We start from the raw sequence: 12,115 nt of genomic DNA on the forward strand, positions 1-12,115 counted from the left end.
TAAATAAGTCTTACTGGAACACAGCTGTGCCCATTAATTTACTTATCATCTATATCTGCTTTCACATTAGCAATGACAGAATTGTGTAGTTGTGACAGAGGCCATATAGCCCACAAAGCCTAAAATATGTATTATCTGGTACTGGTACTTTCCAGAAAACGTTTGCTGATCTTTGCTAGAAATTAAGAGAATTAAAAAATAGTTCAACAGATTGATATGTATACCTTATTTGGATCCTGACTCATAGAAAAGAAAATAGGACATTTATAAGACCATTGGGAATGTGAACACAGGATATTTGATATTAAGGAATTATTATTAATTTCATCTTAGATGTGATAACTGTATTTATGTTTATGAAGAATTCTTAAAATTTTCAAGATATATATTTAAATATGTACGGATGAAACGATGTCTGGGATATGCTTTGAAATAATGTGAAGGAGGGGAAATAGTGAAAAAAGATTGGTCATGTGTTGATAATAGTTGAAGCTGATGGGCACATAGGATTCCTTACATGATGCCCTCTACTTTTGTATACATTTGAAATCTTGCATAATAAAAAGTTTTTAAAAGGCAAAGAAAATAATGGATGGGAGAGTGGGTCAGTGTCTGTCATAAAGGGAACAATTCCCCTTCCCTGGATAAATTCCCCTTTTCTAAAGGCAGACAGCTTTGGCTTCTTCCACTGGTGTTATATTATCTGTAATTTACTTGAAATACTTTTACATAGTCAGAGCAATGTCCTGAACTTCATCAAGGCCATCAATTGTAAGTACACTATTATTTTATGTACTGCTAAAAAAGAAAAATCACCTCATTGCCAAATCATAATCTTTTTGAAGACATTTTCAACAGAAAATAAACTCAACATGCACATAAACTAACAGAAGTGATAACATGAGCAGCTCTGACCAAGTGCATGCCTGCAGAAGCTATGACAATTATAAGACAACTACCACCTGATCAACAGTGATTGTAAGAAATCATTGATCATACTTTCAAAGTTCAGGTTTACAATTTGAAAAAGAAAAGTGCCCTGTAGAACTGATGAAATTTGGTATACATGTTTGTTAGTTTTCATGTAAACTCTAGTACAAGTAAGTTATGATTGCAGCATTCTAATTGTGAATATATACTTTCATATTCTAGGTGTGTGTGCCAGTTTGTATATATTATGTTCCCCAGAAAAGCCATACTCTTTAATGCAATCTTGTGGGGGCAGACTGGTTAGTCTGTTGATTCAGGTGGAACCTCTGATTAAATTATTTCCATGGAGATGTGGACCTTGCCCACTCAGGGTGGGTTTTGATTGATTCATTGGATTACTTAAGGGAGCTCAAGAACCAACACAGATGCTTGCTTACACTTAGAAACATTTGGAGATGCAGACAGAAGGACGTTTGGAGATGCTAAGCTAAGAGATGAAGCCCAGAGTTTGCCCTGAGAAGCTAAGAGAGGACCCCCCAGATGTGTAGAGAGAAATGCCCTCAGAGAAAGAAGCAAGGACGCACAGGAGCTGAGAGAGAGGGGCCCAGAGACACTTTGGAGAAAGCCATTTTAAAACGCAACCTGGGAGCAAAGGACCAGCAGATGCCAGCTTTGTGCTTTCCCAGCTGATAGAGGTGTTCCGAATGCCATCGTCCATTCCTCAGTGAAGGTATCCTCTAGTTGATGCCTTAGTTTGGACACTTTTATGGCCTCAGAACTATAAATTTGTAACCCAATAAATCCCCTTTATAAAAGCCAATCCATTTCTGGTATTTTGGATAATGGCAGCATTAGCAAACCGGAACAGTGTGATTAGTTAGTAATTAAAATACTCTAGCCAGAAGCCAGAGAGGCTATTATAAGCTTATAATTAAACCCACCCTGAGTGGGCAGGGTCCACACCTCCATGGAAATAATTTAATCAGAGGATTATAAGCTCCAATCAATGCCACAGGCTCCGTTAATTAGCATAATCAATGATAAAACAAGATTTTTCATTGCCTAGATGATACATTTCACTGACTAGAAATATTGTATCCCAACTTTTCATGAACCAGGTAGAAGAATATAGCACAGGTAAATCTTAATACCAGTAAGGTGGATCAACTAATATTATGCTTCTTCAGGTGATGCTCCATAAGGTACACAACATCACCTGTGATGTTTTCTCATCAAAAAATAATTAACTTGAATCCATCCAGCCTTTGGATGTAATCTCTACTTTACAAGAAATATAGGAAATAACAAAGTGCAAAATATGACAATGAAACAACCAAACAAATCAAGAAGTAAGACATTCTGTAGGACAACTGGTCTGGTATCATAAACAAGTCAGTGTCATTAAAAAAAAAAAAAAAGTCTGTGATACTAGTTCAGAAAACTTGTCTGTCAATGGCATTTTGGGGTCAACTGGGGAAATGTGAATACAGTCTGGAGAGTAAGAAATTGTCAAATGAAAAAAGTAGGTTGTAGAACACTATAATCTTATTTTTGTAACAAATACAATTATGTGTGTATGCATGTATATATAAACACACACACAAATATCTGGAAGAATATGCAATAATATTTAACACGGGTGATTTTTGCATGCTGGGAATAGGCAGCTTTTACTTTTTTTTCTTTTTGCTTTTTTGTATTTTCTAATTTCTTCAATGTGTGATACTGCTTCTAAAAATAACAGAAGGGTTATTACAAAAATATGAAGAATATAGTAAGCCTACATCCTATATCCTTTAGAATGGTAACCTGGGCCTAGGATTGCAAACAGGTCTTGCTTTTGAGTACTAGATTACAGAATTTTGTTGCCTGACAACAATCATTATATTGTGCAACTATATAATTTCATCTCCCTCAAGAGAACTTTTCATGCAAGATGCTGTAAAGTATCTGAAAGGAAAGAGAGCTAGAATGTCACTGAGTTTGCAGAACAGTTTCTACAACTGAGGCTTGCTCCCATTGTTAATATTCCACTGGTAGTAAGATTGTGGGGGAGGTAGCCTTCTACCTCTTACTAATGGAAACTACATGTATCTACCAAAATTAACTGGATAATTGGGAACCACAAACTGGCTTAGTTCAGTTTGTGTCTGCCTGTTATTAGCCTTAGGAAATGGACCGGTAGTGGGAATACATTATAAAGGCATAGGCATAATAATTATATAGATTATGAAAGCAGAGAGGTTGACAAGCAGGGTATGCTGGTTTGAATGTATTACATCCCCCACAAAAGCCATGTTCTTTTATGCAATCTTGTGGGAGCAGACTTATTAGTCTTCTGATTAGGTTGTTTCAAGGAGATACCATCCAACTGTAGGTGAGACCTTTTGAATAGATCATTTCCATGGAGGTGTGACCCCACCCATACAGTGATTAGTTCACTGTAGAGAGCTCATGTAGAGAAGGAGCTCAGAGAAGCTGAGAGAGACATTTTGGAGAGAAGCTAAGAGCTAACACCTGGAGACACTTGGAGATGCAGACAGAAAGACATTTGAAGATGCTAAGAGATGAAACCCAGAGTTTGCCCTGGAGAGGCTAAGAGAGGACCCCCAGATGCTTAGAAACACCCTGGGAGAACAAGCAAAGATGCACAGGAGCTGAGAGAGAGAAGCTAAGAGAGATAGAAGCCCAGAGACATTCTGAAAAAAGCCATTTTGAAACCAGAACCCAGAAGCAAAGGACCAGCAGATGCTGGCCACGTGCCTTCCCAGCTGACAGAGGTGTTCCAGATGCCATCGGCCTGTCTTCAGTGAAGGTATCCTCTTGTTGATGCCTTGGTTTGGACACTTTCATGGCCTTAGAACTGTAAATTTGCAACCTATAAAAGCCAATCCATTTCTAGTATTTTGCATAATGGCAGCTTTGGCAAACCAGAACACAGGGTAATTATGTGCATTTTTAAAAGCACATGGATTTTCTTCTCCTGTGTAAATTTTCCTATTGTATCTAAGCCTATTTTTCATTTACATTTTCCCTGCAACTTTTGATTACCAAAGTTTTCTAACCCCAAAATGCTAAAAGAATAGTACTAGGAACACTCATACTCAAGAATTATTAACATTCAATTCAAGAATTATTAACATTTTGTTACATTTGCTTTCTCTCTTTATATATTTTTTTTCTGGACCCTTTGAAACTATGTTGCTTCAACCGTAAATACTTTGGCATTCATCTCCTAAGAACAAGTGCATTTTCCTACAAAACCACAATAAAATCTTCACACCTAAGAAAATTTACAATAATTGCATATCATCTAATACCCAGTGCATATTCAAATTTTCTGAAATGTAGTAAAAAAATCTTTTATGGCTTGGTTTTTCACATCAGAATCCAGTCAAGGTTCACGCACTGCATTTGTTTATGTTTCTTTAGTTTCTTAATCTAGAACAGTACCCCTACCCTTTTTCTTATATCATTGCTTTTTATGAGGAGTCCAAACCAGTTGTATTACAGAATGTCAAACATTCTGAATTTTTCTTTATCCTATATTTTCTATACACTGGAAAGTCAATTTCATTCAGGTTAAATATTTTGGGGAAGAGTATTTCATAGTCTATGTTGTGTACTTCTTATTGTACTATATCAGGAGGCATATAAGGTCACTTTCTCCCAGTATTAGTTATGTTAACTTTCATCAATTAATTAAGGTGGTGCCTGCCAGATGGCTCCATTGTAAAGATATATTTTTTCCATTTGTAATGAGCAACTAATCTGTGTGTAACACATTGAAACTATGGGACTATTCTGTTCTTCAACAATATTTTACTAATGGTTTTGATCCATGCCTGAAGTGGATGAGTTTGCAAACTGGTGATTTTTATAATTCTATCCTTCCTCCTACATTTATTAGCTAGCATTCTTCTGTAATAAAGAGATTTCCTTCCTGTACCCACTACCCATGAAATTTTATTTATTCCACACTTTATGATAAAATACAGTATTTATTGTTTTTTATGTTTAGGTTGCCCAAAATTTAATCAGTAGCAGGCCCTTCAAGCAGGTTTCTGTGTCCTTTTGACATGAACCCATTAGTATTTGAGCACTTTCTTGATTTGTGGAACAGCTCATCCCAGGTTCACCTTGTACTTTCCTTGCCTGTGATCAAGATCTGCACACTCGATATAGTCATTGCTCTTTGGGTATAATCACTTCTAGGCCCATTCAGTGAACAGAGGTTTTTGTTTTGTTGTTCTTGTTGTTGTTGTTTGGGTTTTGTGTTTGTCTTTTGACATGAGTTCACATTGACATTATCAATTCAACTATAACATTATAGAGATTTTTTTCCTGTATGTCTTTTATTCTGTATCTGATTCTCTTTTTCTTATGCCATAAATCTTGGCTTACAATAATAGATTTACTTTTTTACTTCATCCTTGTGATAGATATGCATAACATAGTTCCAAAAATTACTATTATAATATTGCTAATAATAATAAGCCTACTGAGTGACATCTATGACTTTCTTGAAGCTACTGTTTTAAAGATGAGCCAGAGGACTGTGTTGAGAACTTTGTTTAAATACTTGTTTCCTCTGTGTAATCATGTCATCAAAATTAACATTTAGATGAATTTGCTTTCGATTGTGTTCAATTTTAGTGTTTCTAATGTCCTTCCTTTTGAATTTGATTTTATTTTTGGATAGGTAAAACACTAATATGGGTTAGAAGTCAAAACCATATAAGAAGGTAGACTTAGAGGAATCTAGCTCTCATCCCTATCCCTCCACCCTGTTCACCACCTATCTAACCTCCTGTAGTAACCTATTTTCATTAGTTTACTTTTATAACAGCTTTGTTGAGATATAATTCACATATCATAAATTCACCATTTTAGAATGTATATTTCAAAGGTTTTTAGTATATTCACAAAGTTGTGCAATCATCACCACTATCTAATTCCAGAAAATTTTCATAACCCCAAAAAGAAACCCAGTACTCACATTAGCAGTCACTCCTCATTTCCTCCTTTCCCCAGTCCTGTGCAACCACTAACCTACTTTCTGTCTCCATAGATTTGCCTTTTCTGAACATTTCTGTAAATGGAGTCATATATGTAGCCACTTGTCACAGGCTTCTTTCACTTAGAATAATGCTTTCAAGGTTCATCCATATTGTCACATGTAACAGAACTTTACTGCTTTTTATGACTGAATAGTATTCCACTGTATGGCCACACCACATTTTTGTTCATCCATTCATCAGTTGAAGGACATTGGGGTTATTTCTGTCTTTAAGTTATTATGAATAGTGCTGCTATAAACATCCATTTACAAGTTTTTGCATGGACAAACAGTTTCATTCTCTTTAGTATATACCTGGGGGTAGAGGTGCTAGATCATTTGGTAACTCTTATGTTTACCTTTTTGAGTCATTAGTATTTTCACTTATCCTTACTTCATTTGACAAAAATAAGAAAATTACATGTGCCTATTCTTATATATATATGTTTCCCCATTTTATTCTTACAGAAAAGGTAGCATATTATATTCTCTGTTTATATCTTGGGTTTTGGTTTGTTGTACATCCCAGAAATTTGTAATACATCCTGGAAATCACTATAAAAACAAAGGTTATAATGGTAGCCCTAATTCTTTTTTTTTAATGACTTCTTAGCACTAATTGTTTGATACACCGTTATTTACTTAACTAGTCCCCTACTGTAAGACATTTAGGTTATTTCCAAACTTTTGCTATTCAAAGTTATGCTGCAATGATGAAACTTGTGCATCTGTTTTTTGTATTTGTGGAGAAGTGTTTTCAGAGTAGATGACTAAAAGCAGGGTTGCTGAGTCATGAGTAACTGAATATACAGTTTTATTCGATATTGTCAAATTCCCCTCCTTAGGGACTAAATTTCATTCTCACCAGCAATGTGTGAGAGTGCCTGTTTCCCCAAAGTTTCATTTAACAGAAAATGTGGTCAATCTTTAGGATTTTTGCCAACAAATGATATCTCAGTGAAGGTTTAAGTTGCATTGTTCTTATTATGAGCAAGCTTGAGCATTTTTTCATATATTGAAGAGTATTTGCCTTTCTATTCATGTGACCAAACTTTTTGAATTAAATCAGGTGGCTAGCCTTTGGGTGAATGGAAGTACGTACTCTGTTACTCACTGCTAGCAGGAGAAGCCTCAATTTGCGTGAAGCCTTGGCTCCAGCCACATACAGAGACTGTTAGAAAGTCAGAGCTTGAAGAGACCTTTGATATTAGTTGATCTGATTCCCTCATGTTATAGATGAGGGAATTGAAGTTCAAAGAAAGAAAGGACTTTCTTAAGGTGATACAGCAAATTAGTGATAGAGCTGGGACTTGAATTCAAAGTCACTTTCTCTCAAGGCAAATTCAAATTAACATGCAAATGGATTGTTTCTTAATAATTTTTATTTTTATTGAGCTGATCACAAACTATATTTTGGAGAGAAAATGCCTCTTAATATTCTCTAAAAGCCTAAATCTCGATCAATAGCAATAAATATAAAAGCTATCTTCTTGATTCTGCCTATTTATCTACACCAGAGTTGGATCAGATCTTGGAGATACCTGATTATATCAAAGGGGAAACTGAGGTCCAGAGATGCAGGGTGATCAGTACCTGTCACAGAGAGAGGCTAAGAAGTCCATTTAGCCTAGAGTCTCACCTTCACTAAAAATATTGATTTTATGTGTTTGATGGCTAAATATAAACACTTAAAATTCACTACAAATTTTCTAGGCTTGTTTTCACATTTCTTTGCTTTTTAATATATTAGGAGAGGCCTTGAGAGTGACATTCCCATGGTCACCAAGTGAGCTAGTGACAGAACTAAAACTGGAACCCAGATTTGCTGACTCCTGGATAGAGTGCTTTCTTGCTGTACCACATTACTTCATAAGAGGCAGCAGCTGGTCTTCTTTCAGTCAAGTTTATTTACAGCATTGTGCCCTCTGGCAGGAACCATCACAGTGGGGCACAAGAGCCCTATTTGACCACTCAGCTGGGAGCCTGTCACCAGAACTACTCTCTGGAATGGTGCTGTCTGTTACTGCTTGCCTCACAAGAGTAAGAAATGGACCAGAATCTTAGCAAAGACTCCCATTTCATGAGAGCAGTAAAGTATCTGCCATGTACTTTTACCTGTGTTCATTACAACACAGAAAACAGTTCTTCATGGTAGGCATTAGTATTCTCATTTTATAGACGACTGAACAGAGACTCAGGTTTGCCGAAGATTAAACATCTAAGTAAGTGGCAGAGCTGGGATACAAAACTAGGTTTATCTGACAGCAAAGCCTGTGTTCAGCCCACGCTACCTTGGCATCTCCCCTTAACTGAGGTAACCCAGAAGCATGATGACTCTGGGAAGATATACAGTTCAAGGAATAACTACCTTCTTCACAGAGTATTCAGCATGCCCAAGATGAAGCACTTGGAGCTGGGACTTAATTGGAGAGAGGAAGTTTCTCTGTAGTCCTATCAGGTGGACCAGTTCTCTGATAGCTCTTTCTGAAAACCCAGCATTTACTTATTTGACCAAGTGTCTTAAAAGAAGTTCTAGCATCTCTCAGTTCTTTTCTGGTAGCTTATATACCAAGGAGTGAATAGCTCCCAGCCAGTAATCCAGTTTGTCAGACTCAGAGAGAGAACAGTAACAGAGATGGTTTGGCTTTCTGGGCAATTGGATAAAGTAAAATCATATAAACACATATAAACACACAGACACAGAGAAAGAGACTAACAATCTAAGAAGAAAGAGACAGAGAGACAAATAGGCACAGAGACACAATGACAAATATGAAGACCAAGAAACAAAGACACAGATTCAGAGAGACAGACAGAGAGACAGAGAGACCAAAAGACAAAGATATAGACAAAAAGAAGGAAAGAAATAGACTTAGAACATGAAGAAAAGAGAAGAGAGAAAAGAAGAAAAAACTGTCCCATTGGAAGTCAGAATTCTGGGCACAGCAGGTTGTTCCTGAAGTCCCACATGTAGATTTCCAGTGGGAAACCCATTCCCACCTTTCTTATGGTACTTGGAGGTATGCTGCTGCCTCTGGGTTCCTGTGAAAATCACTGAGAATGCCTAGAGTTAAAGACCAAAGGCCCCTTGCCCTAACAAAGACCCATTATGAGTACAAGTCCCCTGAATCTTTTTCCTGCACACCATATAGGGTAACAGTCATGTAGCAGTAGGGAGGGACACTCATACAGTGGCCACAGCCAAAACTTTAAATGCTTCTTCAGCTGTCAAATTTTGGAGTAATTCTATGTGCCTTATTTTCCACCTACCCCTCTGTCCCCACACATAGTTTTCTCAGCTTGAAAATGTGATGTCAGCACTAACAGATTAGGAGTAATGTTACACATTGCAATTGAAAAGCATTTCGAAAAGGCAAAGTGCTGAAGAAAAATAGAAACAGCAACTGTAATGGAAACATTCCAGTGTCCCCTGATAATATGAGCCAATGCTCTTGTTCTGATGGAAGACACACGATCAATCAATAAAGTTCTCACATTGTCACATCCCTAATGCTGGCCAATTTTCTCCAATCCACTCAACTAACATTGATTTATGGGAAATAATATAACTCTTGAGCTAGGCAGCAAGCAAGGAGACTCTTGTTTGGTAATGGGCAAAGTCTGTGTATGTGGGTTTTCCCCCTCAAGCAGTTTGCTAGGCTCATTGCTGTAAACCTTATTAAGAAGCCAGGAAAACACAATCAACCTGCAATAATTAACCTGTAACATAAATACTTACCAGCAGCAGAGATCAGCTCTTTGTGAAGCCTGTAGGTCATGACAGGTTCAGACAGACTCCTGAAATTAATGAAGACTATAAGTTCCTTTGGGGAGGGAGTAGCCAGGGCTTGCAGTCTCCGTTCTGTGGTGAGTTCTGACGTTTCTGAGTCCCACAGTTTAGTGTGACTACAGACATTTTTCTCTTTACCTAAGGCTCTGTTAAGGGAATCCATGTTGCTAAGATTTCAACAGAAAACCTGCAAAAGCATGGGCTGATATCCCTAGCAAGACCTCCAATTAGCTCCCCAAACTGAAGGGAGGCACAAACCAGATGTGCAAAATCCTAAAGTAGACCCACTCTGAACTATACCATGAGTCCCTTACATTCTTCTGATAGTTCCTTAAGAGTTTCCAAAGTGCTTTCACATCCATCTTCCTGTTTGATTCTATGAGATGGAGTTGTTATTCACATGCTCATTTAATGGAGGAAGATACTGAGGCTTGAAATAATCTTCTTCATTTATTAAAAAAATACTGGCTTAGCACCTACTTGTGCTTGGCATTGTGCCAGGTAGTGGTGCTCCAGAGTTGAATAAGACATAGTCCAAATCGACAAGGAGCTAATAGTCTAGTTGAGGAGAGTACCATATACAAAATTCACTATGTAGTAGGACAAGTGTGATAATAAACTAAAGGTACATGGTGGCTCAGAGGAAAGAAGTAAAGAATTACTAGAAATAGCAATAGCAAACTCTTCATTGTTCTAAGTGCTTTACATGCATTAACTAATTTAATCCTCAAAACAACCTTATTATTATCCCCATTTTATAGATGAGGAAACTGAGGCCCAGAGAAGTAAACTAATTCATCCAAGATCACACAGCTAGTAATTAGCAGAACCAAGCAATCTATCTCCAGAGGCCATATACTGCCAACCACTGTTATCACTGTAGTAATCCAGGTGAGAGATAATATTGGCCAAAACAGAAATAGTGGTTTTAGGGACAGAAAGAAAAAGGAAAAGGAGAATGGTTTGAAAGATATTACAGAACTCTTTCATTGATTGGGTATGATTGTGAGGGAGAAAGGAATCTAGTATGGATGACTGAGGGAGAAATGCTAAGTCAGAGAGGCCTCTGGGATAGCCAGGGTAAGATGTGTGTTGGGAAGTTGGAGGTTGGGCCCTTGAAGCAGCCTAGGAGGGTGGTTAAAACCATGCAAGCATTTGCCCCTGCTCAAGGAGAGATGGCAAACTGACAGCCAGTTACAGGAGGCTTTCTGATGTTTTTTTATTTGTCCAGTACAGTGTTTTAAAAAATGTAATTGAATAAATTATCAAAACATAAATAATTGAGGTATTTCACATAAAAATCTGTATTTTCAGCTCTGTTGAAAAAATTGAAACATTGTGTCCACATGGTTATCTGAGCAGGTAAAATCATTGCTGTCTCTATGTAAACAAAGGGATTACTATGCAAATAATGGTTCAATATGTAACTTCTTAATATGCAAATAGACTATCATTTATTTACATTTTCTGTTCCCCATAGATATCTGACTTTTCAATCCTTCCAGTGTACCACAAAGAGAAGAGAGCCCTGGGAAATACCAGGCAAAAAGCCTCTAAAGGGGACTGCTAAAAAAAAGGACAAATCCAAAAAGGTAAGAAAAAAAAAAAACAAAAGCAAGGGATGCCACAGAATCCAAAAAAAGAGAAAGTTTCAAGAGGGAGGGCTTGTTAACAGTCTCAAATGCTACAAAAAGTCAAGTAAGGTAGAGACTAACAATTGCCTATTGTGCTTAACTTTGAGGGAGTCACAGATGACCTTGGCAAGAGCAGCTTCAATGGAGCAGAGTGGGGGTGGGTAGGAGTCAAATTGCCATGGGTTGAAGAGTAAACTGGGAGGTTAAGAAGCAGAGAGAGGGAGTGTATATTGATCCAGAAGCTTAGCTGGAAAGAGGTGGAGTGTCTCTCCCATGAGACAATCTTGTCTAAGATCCTAACTCTAATTATCAATCTACATTTTCAAAAATTCCCAACTGTTTAGCTCAAACCCAGAACTCTTCTCTGAACTTCAAACCATGTATACAATTGTCTGCTTAACCTCTTGCCCTTGTTTCTTCAATGGCACCCAAAGTTGTCAAATCTAAAATGCAACTTAATGCCTCCCTTAAATCTGGTCTTCTTTTGATCCCCAAATCAGTAAATGGAATGACCATCATTCGGTTATATGGGCCATAAAACTTGAAGTCATCCTTTTATCTCCCTTTCCCCCAGCCTCATAACCAATTCATCAATTTTATTTCCTAAATATTTCTTTAATATGATTATGTCTAATCATCTTCACTGCTCCTACCCTAGTCCAATCAGAAACATCATTTTCTGCCTGGATCACAGCAAAAATA

At 37.2% G+C, this 12,115-nt stretch overlaps 1 protein-coding gene across 5 annotated transcripts in view; it reads right to left on the reverse strand.

Moving 5' to 3' along the window:
- Positions 1-12,115, reverse strand: part of OPHN1 (oligophrenin 1) — an 838,177-nt gene that overhangs the window by 515,537 nt on the left and 310,525 nt on the right. For all 5 annotated transcript variants that reach the window (XM_037821168.1, XM_037821167.1, XM_037821165.1 and 2 more), the window contains exon 11: positions 9,729-9,787. In XM_037821168.1, the coding sequence (XP_037677096.1) occupies positions 9,729-9,787 (59 nt within the window). The remainder of the gene's footprint in view (positions 1-9,728; positions 9,788-12,115) is intronic.

This window comes from Choloepus didactylus, chromosome X (genome assembly GCF_015220235.1).
Source record: "Choloepus didactylus isolate mChoDid1 chromosome X, mChoDid1.pri, whole genome shotgun sequence".
Classification (NCBI taxonomy): Eukaryota; Metazoa; Chordata; class Mammalia; order Pilosa; family Megalonychidae; genus Choloepus; species Choloepus didactylus.